Source organism: Triticum urartu, chromosome 5A (assembly GCF_056163025.1).
Source record: "Triticum urartu cultivar PI428250 chromosome 5A, HENAU_Tu73, whole genome shotgun sequence".
NCBI classification, from domain to species: Eukaryota; Viridiplantae; Streptophyta; class Magnoliopsida; order Poales; family Poaceae; genus Triticum; species Triticum urartu.
This window is the reverse complement of record NC_141877.1, coordinates 353451709-353475566: the sequence shown is the minus strand read 5'-3', so window position 1 is coordinate 353475566 and position 23858 is coordinate 353451709. Positions and strand designations below refer to the sequence as shown.

The window sequence follows — 23858 nt, the reverse complement described above, 5'->3', positions numbered from 1 at the left end:
CATATATGTCCCTGATACATTATAGTTCATCATGAAGCTCTAGCAGCTTGGTGGTAATGACTTCGGAGAAACATCAATATCTCATCTGGAAGATCAACTCCCACTTGATTCAAATGAGTGTTGTACTCAGACAATCTGAGCACAAGCTCAACAATTGAGCTTTTCTCCTTAGTTTGTAGGCTAAGAAAATCCTCGGAGGTCTTATACCTCTTGACGTGGGCACGAGCCTGAAATCCCAATTTCAGCCCTCGAAACATCTCATATGTTTCGCGACGTTTCAAAACGTCTTCGGTGCCTCAACTCTAAACCGTTTAACTGAACTATCACGCAGTTATCAAAATGTGTATGTCAGATGTTCGCAACATCCACAGACGACGTTCGAGGTTCAGCACACTGAGCGGTGCATTAAGGACATAAGCCTTCTATGAAGCAATGAGGACAATCCTCAGTTTACGGACCTAGTCCGCATAATTGCTACTATCAACTTTCAACTAAATTTTCTCTAGGAACATACCTAAACAGTAGAACTAAAGTGCGAGCCACGACATAATTTGCGAAGACCTTTTGACTATGTTCAGGATAATTAAGTTCATCTTATGAACTCCCACTCAGATAGACATCCCTCTAGTCATCTAAGTGATTACATGATCCGAGTCAACTAGGCCATGTCCGATCATCACGTGAGACGGACTAGTCATCATCGGTGAACATCTTCATGTTGACCGTATCTACCATACGACTCATGCTCGACCTTTCGGTCTCTTGTGTTCCGAGGCCATGTCTGTACATGCTAGGCTCGTCAAGTCAACCTAAGTGTTTCGCGTGTGTAAATCTGTCTTACACCCGTTGTATGTGAACGTTAGAATCTATCACACCCGATCATCACGTGGTGCTTCGAAACAACGAACTGTCGCAACGGTGCAATGTTAGGGGGAACACTTTCCTGAAATTATTATGAGGGATCATCTTATTTACTACCATCATTCTAAGTAAACAAGATGCAAAAACATGATAAACATCACATGCAATCAAATAATAGTGACATGATATGGACAATATCATATAGCTCCTTTGATCTCCATCTTGGGGCTCCATGATCATCTTATCACCGGCATGACACCATGATCTCCATCATCGTGTCTCCATGAAGTTGCTCGCCAGCTATTACTTCTACTACTATGGCTACCGGTTAGCAATAAAGTAAAGTAATTACATGGCGTTGTTCAATGACACGCAGGTCATACAATAAATAAAGACAACTCCTATGGCTCCTGCCGGTCGTCATACTCATCGACATGCAAGTCATGATTCCTATTACAAGAACATGATCAATCTCATACATCACATATATCATTCATCACATCCTTTTGGCCATATCACATCACATAGCATACCCTGCAAAAACAAGTTAGACGTCCTCTAATTGTTGTTTGCATGTTTTACGTGGCTGCTATGGGTTTCTAGCAAGAACGTTTCTTACCTACGCAAAAACCACAACGTGATATGCCAATAGCTATATACCCTTCATAAGGACCCTTTTCATCGAATCCGATCCGACTAAAGTGGGAGAGACAGACACCCGCTAGCCACCGTATGCAACTAGTGCATGTCAGTCGGTGGAACCAGTCTCACGTAAGAGTACGTGTAAGGTCGGTCCGGGCCGCTTCATCCCACAATGCCGCCGAATCAAGATTGGACTAGTAACGGTAAGCATATTGAACAAAATCAACGCCCACAACTACTTTGTGTTCTACTCGTGCATAGAATCTACGCAATAGACCTAGCTCTGATACCACTGTTAGGGAACGTAGCAGAAATTCAAAATTTCCTATGTGTCACCAAGATCTATATATGGAGAAACCAGCAACGAGGGGAAGGAGAGTGCATCTACATACCCTTGTAGATTGCTATGCGGAAGCGTTCAAGAGAACGGGTTGAAGGAGTCGTACTCGTCGTGATCCAAATCACCGGAGATCCTAGTGCCGAACGGACGACACCTCCGCGTTCAACACACGTACAGCCCGGTGACGTCTCCCATGCCTTGATCCAGCAAGGAGAGAGGGAGAGGTTGAGGAAGACTCCATCCAGCAGCAGCACAACGGCATGGTGGTGGTGGAGGAGCGTGGCTATCCTGCAGGGCTTCGCCAAGCACCGCGTGGGAGGAGGATGGAGAGGGGTAGGGCTGCGCCAGGGAGAGATCAAATCGTGTGTCTTGGGCAGCCCAAAACCCCCACTATTTATAGGAGAAGGGGAGGAGGGTGCGCCCCCTCTAGGGTTCCCACCCCTAGGGGGCAGCAGCCCTAGATGGGATGGAGGGGGGCGGCCAAGAGGGGGAGAAGGGGGCGCGCCCTAGGGTGGGCCTTAGGCCCATCTGCGCCTAGGGTTTCCCCCTTGTCCTCCTAGCTGCGCCTTGGGCCTTGTGGGAGGCGCACCAGCCCACTCAGGGGCTGGTCCCTTCCCACTCTTGGCCCATGCAAGCCTCCGGGGCTGGTGGCCCCACTTGGTGGACCCCCGGGACCCTCCCGGTGGTCCCAGTACTCAGAGCTTGTTTGCCGCGATGAGCTCAGCCCACGCCTCCAGGGGAGCGCGGTGCGCGTGGGACGAAGAGCCAGCAGGAGTGAGTGATGGAGTAGCGGTGCGGCCGTCTTGCCGACCGAAGGATGTTGCGAGGACGCCTGCTGCTCGTTTCCCACCGGGCCGGTGGCAGCGTTGGCGGCGGGGGACAGAGAACGACGAGGCGGCCCGCCGATGGGAGCCGTCTGAGGGACGCAGGCGGCGAGGGTGGCCCGACACTCAGCTCGAGCGCGGCGAGTGCCCGACATGGAGACGACGGATCGACGAAGCGACGAACTGATGGAAGGGAAGCTACGCCGCACCCCTACCTGGCACGCCAAATGTCAGGGTATGGGGTCCAGGCAAACCCTTAAGGTTCGAACACTAGGGTGCGCGCGAAGTCTTTTCCTTCAACCGATCTACGCTCTAGCTTGCTAGGATCTCGCGAACGAACTCGACGAACTCACAACACAGGTGGACACAGGGTTTATACTGGTTCGGGCCACCGTTGTGGTGTAATACCCTACTCTAGTGTGGTGGTGGTGGATTGCCTCTTGGGCTAATGATGAAAAATACAAGGGCAGAACGGCCTCATGAGGTTAAGGCGTTCTTGTTCTCGGTGAGCTTGTGTGTGAGGGGGTGGTCTCTCTCAAACTAAGGTCAGTTCATCCTCTCTCTCCCATGATGACCTCCGTCTTGCAGTCCATGGTCCTGGTCTTGTTGCACCGAAATGGCAACCTTTGCCTAATGCCTCGGTACTCCACGGCTGCGCTTGCCCCCTTTGCAGCAAAGAGGAAACAAGGATGCTGTGCGCGCTGGCGCCCGCTGGTGTCGATCATCACGGCTCACGTCACAAGAGCCTCGTGAGGTTCGCCTCGCCTTGATATCTCCGCTCCTCGTGAGCTTGCCTAGCTAGGCCACTCTAGAGGAGGTCTTGCGTTGTACGCCTCGCGAGGCTCGGCCCCTCGCGAGGGTCCTGGGTGCTTTGTTGGTGAAGATGGGCCGTATGGCCTGCTGGTTCAGCCACACCGCGGGCCGCAGGCAGGCAAGTCTGGGGACCCCCATTCCCAGAACACCGAAAGTAGCCCCTGGGCCCAAGGTGCGCGCGGGCTTGGCTTCGCGGTGAAGCCAAGGGTCAAGCTCGAAGAACCGCGGGCCCCAAAAGCCTGCGGCCTCGGTTGACAAAAGTAGTCTTCGCCTGCACAAAGTTCTGGTGGTGACGCTATTCTAGGCTCCACGATGACCTCCGTCTTGCAGTCCATGGTCTTGGTCTTGTTGCACCGAAATGGAAACCTTTGCCTGATGCCTCGGTACTCTGCGGCTGCGCTTGCCCCCTTTGCACCAAAGAGGAAACAAGGACGTTGTGTGCGCTGGCGCCCGCCTGGTGTCGATCGTCACGGCTCACGTCACGAGAGCCTCGTGAGGTTCGCCTCGCCTTGATATCTCCGCTCCTCGTGAGCTTGCCTAGTTAGGCCACTCCAGGGGAGGTCTTGCGTCGTCCGCCCCGCGAGGGTCTTGGGTGCTTTGTTGGTGAAGATGGGCCATACGGCCTGCTGGTTCAGCCACACCGCGGGCCGCAGGCAGGCAAGTCTGGGGACCCCCGTTCCCAGAACGCCGACATGTTCGGTAGGAACTTGATTAGAAGTTTCATGATCATCGTCATTAGCTTCCTCACTGGTGTAGGAATCACTGGAACTGATTTCAGTGATGAACTACTTTCCAATAAGTGAGTAGGTATAATTACCTCATCAAGTTCTACTTTCCTCCCACTCACTTCTTTCGAGAGAAACTCCTTATCTAGAAAGGATCCATTCTTTGCAACGAATATCTTGCCTTCGGGTTTGTGATAGAAGGTGTACCCAACAGTCTCCTTTGGGTACCCTATGAAGACACATTTCTCTGATTTGGGTTTGAGCTTATCATGTTGAAGCTTTTTCACATAAGCATCGCAACCCCAAACTTTAAGAAACGACAACTTGGGTTTCTTGCCAAACCACAGTTCATAAGGTGTCGTCTCAATAGATTTAGATGGTGCCCTAATTAACGTGAATGTAGCCGTCTCTAAAGCATAACCCCAAAACGATAGCGGTAAATCAGTAAGAGACATCATAGATTGCACCATATCCAGTAAAGTACGATTACGACGTTCGGACACACCATTACGCTATGGTGTTCCGGGTGGCATGAGTTGCGAAACTATTCCGCATTGTTTCAAATGAAGACCAAACTCATAACTCAAATATTCTCCTCCACGATCAGATCGTAGAAACTTTATTTTCTTGTTACGATGATTTTCCACTTCACTCTAGAATTCTTTGAATTTTTCAAATGTTTCAGACTTATGTTTTATTAAGTAGATATACCCATATCTGCTCAAATCATCTGTGAATGTGAGAAAATAACGATATCCGTCGCGAGCTTCAATGTTCATTGGACCACATACATCAGTATGTATGATTTCCGATAATTCTGTTGCTCACTCCATTGTTCCGGAGAACGGAGTTTTAGTCATCTTTCCCATGAGGCATGGTTCGCAAGTACTAAGTGATTCATAATCAAGTGATTCTAGAAGTCCATCAGAATGGAGTTTCTTCATGCGCTTTACACCAATATGACCCAAACGGCAGTGCCACAAATAAGTTGCACTATAATTATCAACTCTGCATCTTTTGGCTTCAATACTATGAACATGTGTATCACTACTATCAAGATTTAGTAAAAATAGACCACTCATCAAGGGTGCATGACCATAAAAGATATTACTCATATAAATAGAACAACTATTATTCTCTGATTTAAATGAATAACCGTCTCGCATCAAACAAGATCCAGATATAATGTTCATGCTCAACGATGGCACCAAATAACAATTATTTAGGTCTAAAACTAATCCCGAAGGTAGATGTAGAGGTAGCGTTCCGACGACCATCACATCGACTTTGGAACCATTTCCCACGCACATCGTCACCTCTTCCTTAGCCAATCTTCTCTTAATCAGTAGCCCCTGTTTCGAGTTGCAAATGTTAGCAACTGAACCAGTATCAAATACCCAGGTACTACTGCGGGCATTAGTAAGGTACACATCAATAACATGTATATCAAATATACCTTTCACTTTGCCATCCTTCTTCTCCGCCAATTACTTGGGGCAGTTCTGCTTCCAGTGACCAGTTCCTTTGCAGTAGAAGCACTTAGTCTCAGGCTTAGGTATAGACTTGGGTTTCTTCACTTGAGCAGCAACTAGCTTGCTGTTCTTCTTGAAGTTCCCCTTCTTCCCTTTACCCTTTTTCTTGAAACTGGTGGTCTTGTTGACCATCAACACTTGATGCTCCTTCTTGATTTCTACCTCCGCAACCTTTAGCATTGCGAAGAGCTCAGGAATCGTCTTATCCATCCCTTGCATATTATAGTTCATCATGAAGCTCTTGTAGCTTGGTGGCAGTGATTGAAGAACTCTGTCAATGACACTATCATCAGGAAGATTAACTCCCAGTTGAGTCAAGTGGTTGTGGTACCCAGACATTCTGAGTATATGTTCACTGACAGAACTATTCTCCTCCATCTTGCAGCTGTAGAACTTATTGGAGACTTCATATCGCTCAATCCAGGCATTTGCTTGAAATATTAACTTCAACTCCTGGAACATCTCATATGCTCCATGATGTTCAAAACATCATTGAAGTCTCGGTTCTAAGCCGTAAAGCATGGCACAGTGAACTATCAAGTAGTCATCAGCTTTGCTCTGCCAGGTGTTCACAACATCTGGCATTGCTCCTACAGTGGGTTTGTCACCTAGCGGTGCTTCTAGGACGTAATTCTTCTGTGCAGCAATGAGGATAATCCTCAAGTTACGGACCCAGTCCGTGTAGTTTCTACCATCATATTTCAACTTAGCTTTCTCTAGGAACGCATTAAAATTCAACTGAACAATAGCACGAGTCATCTATCTACAACAACATAATGATGAGTAGGCATTGGAGCGTGATATAAAAAATGGCGACTCCCACCTCCCACCCCCACCTAAACCCTAGACCCACCCATTGCCGGCGATCTCCACCTCCCCCCGTGGGTTTTGGAATCTGATCCGGCCATCATCTCCGGCGTCTTCTCCTCTCTCTTCTGGTCATCAACTCCATGTCTGTCCATGCGGCCATCTCCCTGGGTTTGGACTTTTCCCTGGGGATTGATATGGCGAAAGCGATCTGGCATTCTTTCTATCGCACGGTGCATCCCTCGGATCGATCTGGGCATTTCATCATGGTGGTGTCCTTTGCATGCCATAGTTTTCATATGGATGAGGAGAACGTGGCTCTGGCGTTGGAATCTGCTATTGGTGGATATTGTTCTTCTCTTAAGGTACCTTGCCTACGTGATCAAGTTTTTGCCTTTCATGTTTCTTGCAAGGAAGTGGGGTTTTTCATCTTGCATCAACGCTCCTTTGTTTGCCCTCAATTCAAATGCTACTTCCATCTTTGGGGTCATGGAGGTCCTGATTGGAATAAGGAGTTTCGTGCTTGGCAATTTGAATGCCAGGAAGAATGGACTCTGGTTAGTCCGTCCAAGAGGCGTGCACGCCTTGGCCTTGAAGCCATGAAACGTGCACCAGCTAAGTCCTCATTGCATTCATCTGCTCACACAACTAGGAAATCCCTATGTTTTGCTACATTCCTGAATTACGATGCTTGTAAGGGTTATCGTTATCCGGCAACTGCGGAAGAGATCAATTTTGTTAGTTTGGATGCTGGTTATTCTGTTGATCCTCAGGAGCTTGCTGATCTTAACCGTGTGGATTTAGACTCGCCGCCGGCATCTCCTCCGGTGACCATGCCGTCGAGGTTGTTGCTTTCTCCAGATGTCACGTTTGGATCAATATCTCCTTGTGACCTTCCTCCAGAAACATCGGGATCGGGTACGTTATCGGGTTTGATTTTCTCCCATGCAACCCATGTTGGGCCTGCCAGCCCCTCTCCCCGGCCTGCCTTGTTGGGCTCAGCCCAAAACCCGTTGGAATTATCGGACGATGACTCTGATCATGTTTTAGAATCGGGCCTGGTTAATTCACCGGAGTTGCTTATATCTTCTGGCACATCCGAGGATGTTTCTCCTAAATCTCCGCAAGATATCGTGCGTGATTTGCAAGGTCTCGATCAAGTTGTGGAGGAAATTGCAGCCATGTTTTGGGATTGCTCTAACTGCCTTGGTATGGGTCATTGTTTGCAACATTGCACCAATATGGTCCGATGCAGAAAATGTTTCCGGTCTGGTCACGTTAAAAAGGACTGCACCAAGTCTCCTCCTAATATTAAACTATGGGTTCCCAAAACCGGGGCGTCTCGCATCGAGCCTCGCGCCATCAGCAAGGAGCTTGACGTTTTGAGCTCCACCGCCCCCTGCCAACCCTGACACAACTCCCCCAAAGTTGCTTGACTCCTCTGCTTCCCCTCCAAAACCACCATCGTCGCCACCTACGAGCAGCGAATCGCCCCAAAGGTCATCGTCGTCTCCTTCAATGGCGGTGTACGAACTTGATCCTCGTCGTTTCCTCTCGGTGGGCCACGACATCATCGACGACGGACCTTTCCGTGTCCCGAGGACCTACTACACCCCTGCTCAAGCTCCTCCACTCTGCCAGGAATCTTACATGGTGGGTATCATCGAGTCTCCTCCTCTGCCTGAAGATGTCGCTATTTGCCAGCAGCAAGTCCATGCTTTCATCACCAACCAACTAGAGTTACCGGTACGATCTGCTCAGACTTGGTTTCAGGGAGTTGGCCTCTATGAGATGCAAGATCCAGTTATTCGTGTTGCTTTAGTGTCCCATCCTCCTTGGCCGCTTGGTTTGGATCAGCATGGCAATGAGATGTTCGTTAGATTTATCCGACATGATGATGGTCAGGGTTATAGAGCTTTGCAAGGGCACCGAACTGGTTGGCTCATGTTTGTTGGTGTACCACTTGATTATCGCAATGAGGTTAATCTGTGTGAAGTTGTGGGCACTTTTGGTCAGTTCCATTATTGGAATCATCAAGATGATCAGAAGGTGCGAGCGTTGGTTTATGCTTCTTTCCCTGATGACCAGTTAGTACCGCGAGATGTAGTTTTCCGTCAGTTTGCTAATGTTGGAGGTGCAGTTGTCTCATGGACTGCATCTGTCTCTATCCTCACTGCTGAGTTTGTGGAGCAACTGCCACCTGATGAGGATGTCATGCCAATAGATGGTAATCCACACCCAATGCCTGGTTAGTTGCAGCCTCCTGAGAATTTTTGGGTCTTGCCACCGTATCCCGCTCTTGGATGGAATGATGTTCCACAATCTGGTGCTCCAGATGAACCACAACAACCACATCCCCAAGACTTGCATGGCTAGGGCAACGAGGTCAATCTGAATGACATTGAGCAGGTACAACCATAGGTCCAGGAGGCAAATTCGATGGTTTTGAATCCATCTATGGGCTCCAACGATTCTGGTGATGCTGACGGCCCAATCCAGCCTACTGTCCAGGATGGGCCTAACAATGTTGTGGTCCAAGGCCCAAACATTTTTGATGAGAATGTTTAGGATGTTGTCCCTCAGATACCTCAACCAGAGCAGATAGTGCATCAGCATGATGAGCTTGTGCCCCTTCATCCTTTGGTGCAACCTGAACAACCTGCAGCTTTGGCAGAGGTTCATCATGATCATGTCATGGATTTGCTTGTGGATGACTTGCCAAATGAGCAGAACAACCTTGCCATTGTCCCATATAACCCAATTGTGGTGCCACCTCCTCTGCATGTTGGTCTTGTCAGGGTTGTTTTGGGGCCAGCTCTCCCCCCTGAGTTTATCTGGAGAAGATCTTTTGAGTCACTTTTGCCTACCTTTTTAACAGCTCAAATCCCTAGAGATTTGTCACCTCCTGCTAGATTTGTTGTTCACAAAAGATCTTGGTCAGTGGCTTTTGATCCCCCAGTTTCTTTTAGTCCTTCTACTATTACTATTTCTGAGACCTCACCACATGTTGCAAGAAAGTTGTTTTTAGAAGACAGCACAAGCCATTCCCCTCTGACAGGGACATCTGATAGTTTCATCGAGTCTTCTCAGGAGATTGTCAACAAAAAATTCATTTTTTCTTCCAACACCAAGCATACCAAGAAGCCACGTGCTCGAAAGACAGTGATGCCCACTGTTCGTGATGTTTCAGACTTCTCTGACAAGAGGATAACCAGAAGTGCGGCTAAGTCCCAAGGTTTTAAACCTACCTCTCCTCTGTCACCCAAGCCTAGGCCTCTCAGGTGGCCTAAAGGTAAGAAGTTGAAACCTGACACACAGAGCGCTACACCGACCAATCAGAATCAGCCAGAAGATGCCAACCCGCATGGTCAAGCCCCACCTCCGACGCCAATTGTTTTGCTTCAGCAGATTGGAGCAGTGCTTGGAGTGCCACCAGAGAAGCTGACAGTGGAGAAGCTTATGGCTTCTTCTGATGCTGCCCCGCCTTTTTCAGTTTCTAATGATGATTAGTTATCTTTATTGTCCTATAGGGAGGCATGTCCCTTGTCATGCCAGTTATCTGAACTTTCTTTCCTCGCTGCTTGCTACCTGCACTTTATCCTGGGGTGATATCTCATATATTAGGCTTTTGTTTCACTGTTATGCAGTGAACTATTATATCTGCTTCTCCATTAATGTTTATTAATGAATTTAAAACAAACACGAGACTGGAAAGTGCTTTGTTGGAACGTGAGAGGCCTAAATTCAGAGGACAGACAGAGAAGTGTTAGGGCTAAAATAGAGGAACGCCAATGCTCTGTTATCTGTTTGCAAGAAACAAAATGCGATTTTTTTGATCAGCGAGCAATCAGAAAATTTTGCCCCAGACGGTTTGATAACTTTGTGTACTCACCATCTGTTGGGGCCTCGGGTGGCATTCTTGTGCTGTGGTGTTCTAGTGTTTTCTCTGGCATTTTGGTGGACACAAAACCCTATGGTGTTATTATATCGTTTACATCTATACACAATGCAAGTAGATGGACTTTGGTTAATGTTTATGGGCCTTGTCAAGGGCGAGCTCGAGATGATTTTGTTCAGTGGCTTTACAATTTACAGATTCCTGTGGATGATAATTGGCTTCTCGTGGGGGATTTCAATTTCATAAGATCCCTTGATAACAGAAATTTGCCAGGTGGGGATATTAATGATATGTTCTTCTTTAATGAGATAATTGGTCATCTTGGACTTCTTGAGTTACCTTTAAAAGCAAGATCATACACTTGGTCCAACATGCAAGAAAATCCACTGTTGGAACAGCTGGATTGGTTTTTTACTTCCTCTACTTGGATCAATGATTATCCCAACACAATGGTTCATCCACTTGCAAGAACTGCCTCTGATCATGTCACCTGTGTAGTTTCCATTGCAACAACTATACCCAAGGCAAAGATCTTCAGATTTGAAAATTATTGGGTGGATTTACCTGGTTTCTTTGATTGTGTGGAGCAGTCATGGAATGCTCCCATAGTGAAATCTAATTCTGCTGCCAGGTTAACTGAAAAATTCAAAAGGCTGAGATATGCTCTTAAACATTGGTACATCAGTCTATCTAAGCTCAAGAAGTCCATTCAAGCTTGTAATCAGGTGGTTCTGTTTTTTGATAACATGGAAGAATCAAGGGCTCTAACAAGACCTGAATTCAATTTCAGGAAAATTGTGAAGCTCCATGTGGAGGACCTTCTTCATTTGCAATTCATTTACTGGAAACAACGATGCACTATCAGATGGATCAAGGTTGGGGAGGAGAACTCCAAATTTTTCCAAGCAATGGCCACTGAAAGGTTTAGGAGAAACTCTATTTCTTCTCTGCAAGATGATGATGGAAATGTTGTCTCTGATCATCAACAAATGGCTAGTATGTTATGTGGCACTTTTAAAGAGAGAATGGGTGTTTCTACAGGGATTGCTATGAAATTTGATCTTGATTCTTTGATTGAGCCTGTGGAAGGTCTGAGCAACTTGTCTGCCCCCTTTTCTGAGGATGAAATAAATGTAGTTCTCAAATCTCTGCCCACTGATAGAGCACCTGGCCCTGATGGTTTTACAGGTTTGTTTATGAAGAAATGTTGGCACATTATCAAGCAGGATTTTTTGCAGCTCTTCTAGGATTTTTATGATGGCAGGATCACAATTAGTAACATAAATGGATCTGTGATCACTTTAATCCCCTAGAAACTGTCACCTGAGGGTCCCAATGATTTCAGGCCCATTTCTCTGACGAATACCTGCTTGAAATTCCTAACAAAGCTCCTTGCCAACAGGTTACAGCAGGTTACCTCAGATGCATTCACAAAAACCAATATGGGTTTCTTAAGTCTAGATCTATACAGGACTGTATTGCTTGGACCCTGGAGTACATCCATCAATGTCATAAATCCAAAAAGCACATTTTGATTCTCAAACTAGATTTTGCAAAAGGCCTTTGATACAGTGGAGCATGACCTTATCCTCAAACTTCTGCATCACAAAGGTTTTGATAGTAAATGGATTGGCTGGATTAAAGAGCTCTTGTCTTCCGGTACTTCTTCTGTTATCTTGAATGGAGTTCCTAGAAAGCAATTTATCTGAGACAGGGGGATCCTTTATCACCCCTCCTTTTTGTTCTGTCTGTTGATTTATTGCAAACTTTGGTAAATGATATGCTGAGAAATGGAGTGATTTCTTTGCCCATTGAAACACATGATAAAGAGTTCCCTATTGTTCAGTATGCATATGATACTCTCCTCATTGTTCCTACAATTGATTCTCAACTCCTGGCTCTTAAAGATATGCTACAGGATTTTCATGCCTCCATTGGTCTTAGGGTCAATTTTCACAAATCATGTATTCTACCCATTAATGTTGATGAGGCAGAAACTGCTCGTTTGGCTGCTGTTTTTGGTTGTCAGGTTGGAACCCCTCCTTTTACCTATCTTGGGCTCCCTGTGGGCACCTCCAAGCCAACAATTCAAGAATTGTTCCCTATGGTGGATAGGGTTGAGAGAAGATTGTCTGCCAGCTCATGTCTCCTTAATCAGGGAGCATGATTGCAAATTGCTCCAATCTGTTTTATCCTCTTTGCCCATATACTTCCTTTGCAGTTTATGTCTGCCAGCTGGTATCATCAAGCAACTTGAGAGGATTATGAGGCAGTGCTTATGGAGGGGAAATTCTGAGACTCCCAGACAGTCCTTGGTAGCTTGGCCTTTAGTATGTAGGCCTAAGGACAAAGGTGGCATGGGGATTATTAACTTGAATATCCAAAATAGAGCACTCTTTACCAAACATCTGTTCAAGTTTTATAATAAAGCTGATATCCCATGGGTATCTCTCATATGGAACACTTATTATGATGGAGTTGTGACCCATGGAACTATTCTGTGTGGCTCCTATCGGTGGGGGGATATAATTAAACTGAATGAACTTTTTAGACAGCACTGTGAGGTGATGATCAACATGGGGGACTCTGTTCTGTTCTGGTTTGATGCTTGGGTTTTTTTGGGATCCTCTACTCCTCTCAGAGAAAGGTTTCCAAGGCTTTTATCTTTTGCAATTGATGAAAAGGTTTCTGTCAGAGATGTCCTCAACACCCTTGATATGTCTGAGCTTTTTTATTTGCCTTTATCACCAGAAGCAATGGAGGAAATGATCACACTGCAGAATGGCTTGGCTCATATGGATATAGATGAAAGTCTCAATGATTCTTGATCACGGATCCCTGGCAAAGGAAAATTTACTGCCAAAAGTTACTATGTAACAATGCATGCTCATATTCCTGTTGACATGCCAGCCAAATGGATCTGGGAGAGTAGATCAACAATGAAGATCAAGGTGTTTGCGTGGTTGATGCTTAATGATAGACTCAACACCCGTGATCTTCTAGTTAGGAGGCACTTGAGAACACCGCAGGAGGATAATACCTGTCCCTTGTGCCCTCCACAAGCCTATGAGGAAAGAATGCACCTTTTCTTCACCTGCCAATTCAGCACAAGAGTCTGGAATTATTTGCAAATCCAGTGGCTTGCTGGCCTGTCCCCTACTGAGTGTCTCGTCGCTGCCAGGAAGAGTTTTGGACAGCCTTTCTTCAAGGAGGTTGTTTATCTTGCTGCTTGGAATGTCTGGTTATTGAGGAATGGAAGAATCTTCAGAAATGAGAGACATACTTTTGCAGCATGGAGGAGAAATTTCATCCATGATATAACTTTGCTCTCCCATAGATTTAAGACTAGTTTAAAACCGTTGCTGCTGCATTGGATTAATTCTCTGCCCTAACTGGTTGTTTGTACTCTTTTGGCCACTCTGTAAATTTGTAAATAGGGCCATAGGTAAGTAGCCTGATTCTTTAGGTGAGTAGTTTTTCTCTTCTCTTACCAGAACCTTTTGTACCTTGTTTGTTTGCTTGAGTTTTAATAAAGTACTGTGGGGCTGTTGCCTCACAGTTTCCAGTCAAAAAAATCTACAACAACATAGACATGCAAAATACTATCAGGTACTAAGTTCGTGATAAATTAAAGTTCAATTAATCAAATTACTTAAGAACTCCCACTTAGATAGACATCTCTCTAATCATCTAAGTGATCATGTGATCCATATCAACTAAACCATGTCCGATCATCATGTGAGATGGAGTAGTTTTCAATGGTGAACATCACGATGTTGATCATATCTACTATATGATTCACGCTCGACTTTTCGATCTCAGTGTTCCGAGGCCATATCTGCATATGCTAGGCTCGTCAAGTTTAACCTGAGTATTCTGTGTGTGCAAAATTGGCTTGCACCCGTTGTATGTGAACGTAGAGCTTATCACACCCGATCATCACGTGGTGTCGGTGAGAATGACACCTATGGGATCACTGGGTTCCCTTCTACGGTCAGCGGGCGCGAGGTCGTGAGAAGAGCAGGTTTAGGAGCTAGCACACGGGTCATTTACCCAGGTTCGGGCCGCGAGGATGCGTAAAATGCTAGTCCTACTTTGGTGGATGTATTGAGTGTTCTTGAGCTTTTTGAACTAGCTACGGTGGATGTGTCGTCCCAAAAAGCCGAATCCCTCTCCTGGTCGCCTCAGGCCTCCTTTTATAGGAAAAAGGGGTTGCCACGGTGGCACACAGGAGGTGGAAAGGCCTACAGCGCGAGCTTATCACACGACATTACGGGACAAAGTGCATTAAATGCACTATGTAGATGTCCAGTAGCTTTATCGGGGATGGGGACGAGGCCCGCCCCGTCCGTCGCTGCTTCGCCTCGCTTCGACACGCGCCCAGTCCAGCGATGCATGCAGTGCCATGTAGGTAGGTAGGCAGCTGAGGTGGCGCGGTGGTAGGGCCTTCATGAAGATCTGCATGCCGCCACGCAGGTGCTTGCTGATTTGGCCTGGAAGCTGCATGTTGCCACGCAGGTGCCAGCCCAGCTGGTTGGGCTGGCAGCTGCATGCGAACGGCGACGGAGTCTTGGCTGGTGGCGGGCCTGGCAGCGGCCCTGCTGACGCCCTCGACAAGGGTCTTGCCGGGGGCCCGGCAAGGGTCTTTTCATGGTGTTGCTGTCATCCCCGGCACGGGTCTTGCCGGGGGTCTTGTGGATTTCCTCGGCTAGGATCCTGCCGAGGGTCGCCGTCTTCTGGTCCTCATCTGAACTCATATGTTTATGAGCTTGACGAGGATTTGCATGTCACCACAGAGGCGCCTCCTGAGCCTTGGTTCCAACGCAGTTGGTTAGGTTGGAGCTGGTGGGCTCAAGGGTGGCTCACTCTGCTGGCATCGGGCAAGTTGCCTCGGCAAGGCTCTTGCCGGGGCTGCGGGGGGGCGCCTCGGCAAGGACCTTGCCGAGGGAGTCCACCTCGCCCTCTTGCCCTCCTGCGCTTCTGGTCTTGGCGTTGCCTTGGTTGCCTCGTGCTTCGGCTTCTCTCCGGCTTCCCTCCTCTGCCCTGCAAAGTGTGGCCGCGGCGCGTGGCTCTGACTGCCCGTGCACAAGTAAAGGGGTCAAAAGGAGAGCCCCTACTTTTGTACACCGACACGTGGTGTCTCGGCACGACGAACTATAGCAACGGTGCATGCTCAGGGAGAACACTTATACCTTGAAATTTAGTGAGAGATCATCTTATAATGCTACCGCCAAACTAAGCAAAATAAGATGCATAAAGGATAAACATCACATGCAATCAATATAAGTGATATGATATGGCCATCGTCATCTTGTGCCTTTGATCTCCATATCCAAAGCACCATCATGATCACCATCGTCATCGGCTTGACACCTTGATCTCCATCGAAGCATCGTTGTCGCCTCGCCAACTATTGCTTCTACGACTATCACTACCGCTTAGTGATAAAGTAAAGCAATTACATGGCGATTGCATTTCATACAATAAAGCGGCAACCATATGGCTCCTGCCAGTTGCCGATAACAGTGTTACAAAACACGACCATCTCATACAATAAAATTTATCATCATGTCTTGACCATATCACATCACAACATGCCTTGAAAAAACAATTTAGACGTCCTCTACTTTGTTGTTGCAGGTTTTACGTGGCTGCTACGAGCTGAGCATGAACCGTTCTTACCTACGCATCAAAAACCACAACGCTCTATAGTGATTGCTTTTTGATCTTCAGAAAGAACCCTGTTCATTGAATCCGATTCAACTAAAGTTGGAGAAATTGACACCCACCAGCCACCTGTGTGTGAAGCACGTCGGTAGAACCAGTCTCGCGTAAGCGTATGCCTAATGTCGGTCTGGGCCGCTTCATCCAACAATACCTCTGAATCAAGAATCAACTAGTGACGGCAAGCAATATGTATATACCCACACCCACAACTCCTTTGTGTTCTACTCGTGCATATAACATCTACGCATAAACCTGGCTCAGATGCCACAGTTGGGGAAAACAGTAATTTCAAAAAAAATCATACGCACACGCAAGATCATGGTGATGCATAGCAATGAGAGGGGAGAGTGTTGTCCACGTACCCTTGTAGACCGTAAGCGGAAGCGTTATGATAACGTGGTTGATGTAGTCGTACGTCTTCACGATCGACCGATCCTAGTACCGAAAGTATGGCACCTCCGCGATCTGCACACGTTTGGCTTGGTGACGTCGCACGAACTCACGATCCAGTAGAGTGTCAAGGGAGAGCTTCGTCAGCACGACGGCGTGATGACGGTGATGATGATGCTACCAGAACAGGGATTCGCCTAAGCACCGCTACGATATGACCGAGGTGGATTATGGTGGAGGGGGGCACCGCACACGGCTAAGGGATCAATGATCAACTTGTGTGTCTATGGGGTGCCCCCTCGCCCGTATATAAAGGAGCGGAGGAGGGGGAGGGCCGGCCCTCTACTATGGCGCTCCCTGGGGAGTCCTACTCCCACCGGGAGTAGGATTCTGTCAGACCTAATCAGCTGATTAGTGTGCCTAGGTGCTGGCTGGCGGGCCCAGCCAGCTGGCCTGCCAAGTGGAGGCGTGGGTGCGTTAAGGGTGGCCGCCTGTAGCCGTATGGAGGCATGCGTGTGTAGATCATTCTCTGTATCCAAACTTTCCTCTGCAATCCTAACCCCTTCTCCAAGCTCATCCCCCTTCCTCACTTGCTCCCTCTCACCTACTCTCTATCGCCAATCCCCTCTCCGATCAGGGGCGTTACATTGGTATTCAGAGCCAGAAATTTTTCCCCCTCGCCTCCGCTACACCTTCTGAAGCTTGGGAGGTGGATCGGTAACATCCACCGTGCACGGTGCGAGTCCGCTCGCCGGATCTCGCCCAAAATCCGTCGCGGGGTTCGATCCCCTTTCAGGCAGGAGCAACGGTGCCCTCGAAGCCCTCCATTGCGGCGCGGCAAGTCCTGGAAGCCATGCAGGAAGGGAACGCCCACATCGCGAAGATGCTCGACTCCCTCCTCACCAAGCTCGACGAGCAAACCGTTCTCCGCGACAAGCAACTCGAGGAGCAGATCGCTTTCAAGAACCAGATCTCGGCGGAGCTGCGGGGCCTCTCGCGGCAGCTCGATCTGACGCAGGCAGACATCGATGCGACCCGCAAGACCGTCGACGGCTCGAACTCACCAGCGGGCTCGGTCACCATGCTGGTACCACCACCACCACCACCGCCACCACCGTCTCAGCGTCATCAGCCCCCCCACACGGAGCCCCATCGTCCCGCCTTTGCTCACGCTCGTCTGGGGGACAACCGACCACCACTCATTCCGGTTCCTCCTCTCGGTGCGCCCATGGCTGGGGTCACCGTGCCGCCGCCCAGCCCCAGCCACCCAGAGAGCTCCTACCACAAACCCCCAAAACATGATTTCCCCCGTTTCGATGGATCCGCACCCTACCTATGGCTGGATCGTTGCTTGGCATACTTTGAGCTCTACAAGGTGGGTCAGCAATTTTGGGTGCCTATTGCTGCTCTGTACATCGAGGGGCAGGCGGCGCACTGGCTCCAGGCATTTCGCCAGAGTCACCGCAACCTGACATGGGACATGTTCTGCGCCGCCGTGCTCGAAGAGTTTGGTGCGGACGAGTTCAAGCTCACTATGCATCGTCTCCTTCAGCTACGGCAGACGGGCAGCGTCGCCGATTATCGCACGGCGTTTGATGAACTCATGTATCACCTTCTGGCGTTGGATCCCTCCATCAACAACAAGTTCTTCATCACCCAGTTTTTGTTTGGACTGAAGGACGAGCTGCGCGCTGCGGTTCGTCTACAAGCCCCGTCGAGCATCACCCGCGCATTCAAGAGGAAGAGCTGGGCACGACACGTCCACAGGGCCGACCAGTTCCTCCAGGGCGTCCTCCTCCACCAACAAACGCGGCTCAACCGCGCCAAGCGGCAGACCCACGCACTGTCGGCGACGAATTCGCTCGGGAGCGCCAGTTGCGGGATTACAGGCGTGCCAACAACCTCTACTTCAAGTGCGGCGACAAATACTCACGGGAGCACCGCTGCGCGCAGCCGGCACAGTTTCTCACCATACATGTGGGGGAGCATGGGGAGGTTCTCTCCGACGACGCGATCCATGCTCTCCAGCTCTTGGACGAGCCCGCTGCACCAGATCGGCCTGCGGAGTGCTGCGTTCTATCAGCCCAGGCGCTGGACGGCTCCGACTCGCCGAGCACTATTCGCCTGCGCGCTTTGGTCAGGAACCAAGTCATGCTGCTTCTCCTCGACTCGAGCAGCACTCACAGCTTCGTCAACAAGAGCTTCGTCAACCGCATCGGTGCACAAACCCAACCTCTGCCGCCAGTGGAAGTACGGGTCGCCAACGGCGATCGCCTCACCTGTGATCGCATCGTACCTGACCTGAAGTGGTGGATGTAGGGGCATACCTTCTCGACACCAATGCGCGAGCTCGACATCGGCACTTACAATGGCATCATGGGCATGGACTGGCTGGCGCAGCATAGCCCCATGACCTGCCACTGGCAAGACAAGTTCGTCTCATTCCTCCACGACAGTGAGCAAGTCACGCTGCGCGGCGTCAAACCCAAGGCCACCGAGACCCTGACGGCGGTGGAGCCAGTAGAACTTCGCAAGTTGATCGCCGGCAACGAGGTTTGGGCAATGGCCATGGTGGATGCCTGTCCGCCCATGCAGACCAAGTGCAAGTCACCGAGCCAGACCCCACTCGCCGACCTCCTCGACGAGTACACCGATGTCTTTGCCGCACCCCAAGGACTGCCGCTGCACCGTCAGTACGACCACACCGTCACATTGGTGGAAGGGGCGATTCCGGCCAATACTCGCCCCTACCGCTACTCTCCCCTGCAGAAAGACGAGATCGAGTGGCAGGTCCGCGAGATGCTGGACTCGGGGATCATTACTCACAGCGTGAGCCCCTACGCGGCACCGGTGTTGCTCGTCAAGAAGAAGGACGACACCTGGAGGTTTTGCGTCGACTACCGCCGGCTCAACGACGCGACGATCAAAAACAAGTTTCCCCTACCGATCGTGGACGAACTGCTCGATGAACTGGCGGGCGCTACGGTCTTCTCCAAGCTTGATCTGCGGTCTGGCTATCACCAGATTCGAATGCGCGAAGAAGATGAGGCCAAGACGGCATTCAAAACCCATCACGGCCATTTTCAGTTCCGCGTCATGCCGTTCGGCCTCACCAACGCACCAGCAACATTTCAGTGCCTGATGAATGCAATCTTCAGTAAGTACATTTGCAAGTTCGTCATCATTTTCCTTGACGATATTCTGGTCTTCAGTGGAACGATGGAGGAGCACCTAGAACATGTGCGCACGGTGCTGGAGTTGCTCCGGCAACACCAACTCTATGTCAAGGCCTCCAAGTGCGAGTTCGCCACCGACCACATCAACTACCTCGGACATGTGATTTCACGCGAGGGCGTCGCCACCGATGCGGAGAAGACCCAAGCCATGGTGCAGTGGCCTACGCCAACGACGCCGACTGAACTTCGCGGTTTCCTCGGCCTTACAGGCTACTATCGCAAGTTTGTGCCGCACTAGGCATCATCGCCAAGCCACTCACGCAGCTCCTCACCAATAAAGGCTTCGAGTGGTCTGAGCACGCCCAAGCTGCATTCGACCTGCTCAAGCAGGCCATGGTCACAACACCGATACTTGCGCTTCCCAACTTCGACAAGCCGTTCACCATCGAGACGGATGCCTGCGACACGGGCATCGGCGCGGTGCTCACTGAAGAAGGGCACCCCGTGGTCTATTTCAGTAAGGTGCTGGGTGCGCGCAACCAGAAACTCTCCACTTACGAGAAGGAGTTCCTAGCGGTTATGATGCCTGTGGACAAGTGGCGACAGTATCTACAATGCCGGCCGTTCAACATCCTCATGGATCACAAGAGTCTTTGCAATTTGGGCGAGCAACACCTCGAGATAGACGTGCAACGCAAGGCCATGTCCAAGCTCGTCGGCCTTCAGTTTCGCTTCCTGTACAAGTGCGGCCTCGACAACGGAGCCGCGGATGCGCTCTCCCGGTGGGCAAGCTCATGGACGTGGCCGCGCTCTCGACCTGCCAGCCGGCGTGGTTGCAAGAGGTGGCTAACTCCTACGCAACGGACGTGGAGGCTCAAGAGCACCTCCAACATCTGGCCGTGTCCAGCCCGGATGCAGACGGGTACGAGCTCCACCGCGGCGTCATTCGTCGTCAGGGTCGGCTCTGGATTGGGGCGAACACGGCCCTGTGCACCAAGCTGATTGCCGCGCTCCACAACAGCGCGGTGGGCGGCCACTCGGGCATCACGGCGACTTATCACCGCGTCAAGAAGCACTTCGAGTGGCGTGGCCTGACGAGAGACGTGGAGGAGTTCGCGCATCAATGTGCCGTCTGTCAACATGCCAAGCATGAGCACACCAGGCCAGCCGGCCTCCTCGCGCCTCTGCCCATTCCTTCGGCGCCATGGGAGGACCTAACAATGGATTTTATCGAGGGCCTGCCGGCGTCCGAGAGCTAAAACTCCATCATGGTGGTCGTCGACCGCTTCACCAAGTTCGCGCACCTCGTGCCACTCCGCCACCCCTTCACCGCCGCGACCGTCGCCCGCGCGTTCTGGAACAACATTGTGAAGCTGCACGGCATCCCTTCGTCCATCGTCTTCGAACGTGAAAAGATCTTCACCAGCAACCTCTGGTGCGAACTGCTCGAGAGCGCGGGCACCAAGCTCTTGTACTCAATGGCGTACCACCCGCAGACCGATGGCCAGAGCGAGCGGATGAACCAGTGCCTGGAGATGTACCTGCGCTATGCCGTCCACGATTCCCCCAACAAGTGGCGCCGCTGGCTACCGATGGCTGAGTTCTGATACAACTCGACCTTCCGTTCATCTCTCCAGTGCACACCCTTCAAGGCCCTGTATGGCAGAGAAGCCAACTTGGGCGCAATGGTAACCTGGGCGGAGGCGACACTGGCCGGCGATGACCTGGACTGGGCAGAGCATACAGATGCCATCTGCGCCCAGCTGGCGCGTGCCCAGCACCGCTTCAAGAAGCAGGCAGACAAGCACCGCGTCGAGCGCTCATTCCAAGTGGGAGATCAGGTCATGCTGAAACTGCAGCCTTATGTGCAACGCTCCATGGTCTCGCGCCCATGTGCCAAGCTCGCCTACAAGTTCTTCGGCCCCTACACCGTGCTTGAGAAGATTGGACCTCTGGCTTACAAGCTGGATCTGCCGCCGGACAGCCGCGTGCACCCGGTCTTCCACGTCTCCCAGCTGAATCCGTTCATGCCGAACTACTCACCGATTTTCGCCGAGCTTCCCCGAGTCCAAGACCTGTCTGCGTCGACGACCGAGCCCGTTAAGATCCTGGAGAGGCGTATGATGAAGCATGGCGACGCGCCTGTGGTGCAACTCAAGATACAATGGTCGTCGTCGTCCCCGGACTCGGCCACCTGGGAGGACTATGACGTGCTACGTCGGCGTTTTCCCACGGCACCCATTTGGGAGGGGGAGGCCTCGTCTTAAGGAGGGAAGAATGTCACACCTAATCAGCTGATTAGTGTGCCTAGGTGCTGGCTGGCGGGCCCAGCCAGCTGGCCTGCCAAGTGGAGGCGTGGGTGCGTTAAGGGTTGCCGCCTGTGGCCGTATGGAGGCATGCGTGTGTAGATCATTCTGTGTATCCAAACTTTCCTTTGCAATCCTAACCCCTTCTCAAAGCTCATCCCCCTTCCTCACCTGCTCCCTCTCACCTACTCTCTATCGCCGATCCCCTCTCTGATCAGGGGCGTTACAGATTCCCCCCTTTCCATGTAGTAGCAGTAGGAGAGAAGAAAAGGGAAGAGAGAAGAGAAGGAAGGAGGGGGCGCCGCCCCTCCCCCTAGTCCAATTTGTACTAGGCCTTGGGGGGCGCGCGGCCTGCCCTAGGCAGCCCCTCCCTCTCTCCCCTAAATCCCATTAAGTCCCATATACTCCCCGGGGGGTTCCGGTAACCCCCGGGTACTCCGGTTAATGCCCGAAGTCACCCAAAACTATTCCGATGTACAAACATAGTCATCCAATATATCGATCTTTATGTCTCGACCAATTCGAGACTCCTCGTCATGTCCGTGATCATATCTGGGACTCCAAACAAACTTCGGTACATCAAAACACATAAACTCATAATTCCGATCGTCACCGAACGTTAAGCATGCGGACCCTACGGGTTCGAACTATGTAGACATGACCGAGACACGTCTCTGATCAATAACCATTAGCGGAACCTCGATGTTCATATTGGCTCCCACATATTCTACGAAGATCTTTATCGGTCAAACCGCATAACGATATACATTGTTCCCTTTGTCATCGATATGTTACTTGCCCGAGATTCGATCGTCGGTATCTCAATACCTAGTTCAATCTTGTTACCGGCAAGTCTCTTTACTCATTCCGTAATGCATCATCCCGTAACTAACTCATAAGTCACATTGCTTGCAAGGCTTGTATTGATGTGCATTACCGAGAGGGGCCAGAGATACCTCTCCGACAATCGGAGTGACAAATCCTAATCTCGATCTATGCCAACTCAACAAACACCATCGGTGACACCTGTAGAGCATCTTTATAATCACCCAGTTACGTTGTGACGTTTGGTAGCACACAAAGTGTTCCTCTGGTATTCGGGAGTTGCATGATCTCATAGTCATAGGAACATGTATAAGTTATGGAGAAAGCAATAGCAACAAACTAAACGATCATCGTGCTAAGCTAACGGATGGGTCAAGTCAATCACATCTTTCTCTAATGATGTGATCCCGTTTATCAAATGACAACTCATGTCTATGGTCAGGAAACATAACCATCATTGATTCAACGAGCTAGTTAAGTAGAGGTATACTAGTGACACTCTGTTTGTCTATATATTCACACATGTACTAAGTTTCCGGTTAATACAATTCTAGCATGAATAATAAACATTTATCATGATATAAGGAAATATAAATAACAACTTTATTATTGCCTCCAGGGCATATTTCCTTCAAAACAATCAACTTGTATGTCTATGGGGTGCCCCCCTCCCCCGTATATAAAGGGGGGAGGAGAGGGCCGGCCTAGGAGGAGGTGCGCCCAAGGGGGGGCAATCTTACTCCAAGTAGGTTTGCCCCCCCTTTCCTATTCCTACTAGGAGAAGCAGGAAGGAGGAGGAGAGGAGAAGGAAAGGGGGGCGGCCCCACAAACCCTAAACCAATTCGGTTTGGGCCTAGGGGGGAACCCACCACTTGCCTGCTGCCCTCTTTCTCCACTAGGGCCCATTAAGGCCCATTGACTCCCCGGGGGGTTCCGGTAACCTCCCGGTACTCCGGAATATGCCCGAGCTCATCCGAAACCATTCCGGTGTC

The 23858-nt window shown here is 50.0% G+C and overlaps 2 protein-coding genes across 2 annotated transcripts; both read left to right on the top strand.

Moving 5' to 3' along the window:
- Positions 1–17298: 17298 nt before the first annotated feature.
- LOC147971371 (uncharacterized) lies at positions 17299–18864 on the top strand (the record flags this gene model as incomplete). Its single annotated transcript, XM_087523941.1, has 1 exon — positions 17299–18864. A coding segment is annotated over one exon (1566 nt), but the record flags the coding sequence as incomplete, so codon positions are not given.
- Positions 18865–21420: 2556 nt separating this feature from the next.
- LOC147971370 (uncharacterized) lies at positions 21421–22002 on the top strand. The gene has a single exon (XM_087523939.1). It carries the CDS (start codon positions 21421–21423, stop codon positions 22000–22002), a length of 582 nt encoding a protein of 193 aa, XP_087380065.1.
- The last annotated feature ends 1856 nt before the right edge of the window (positions 22003–23858 follow it).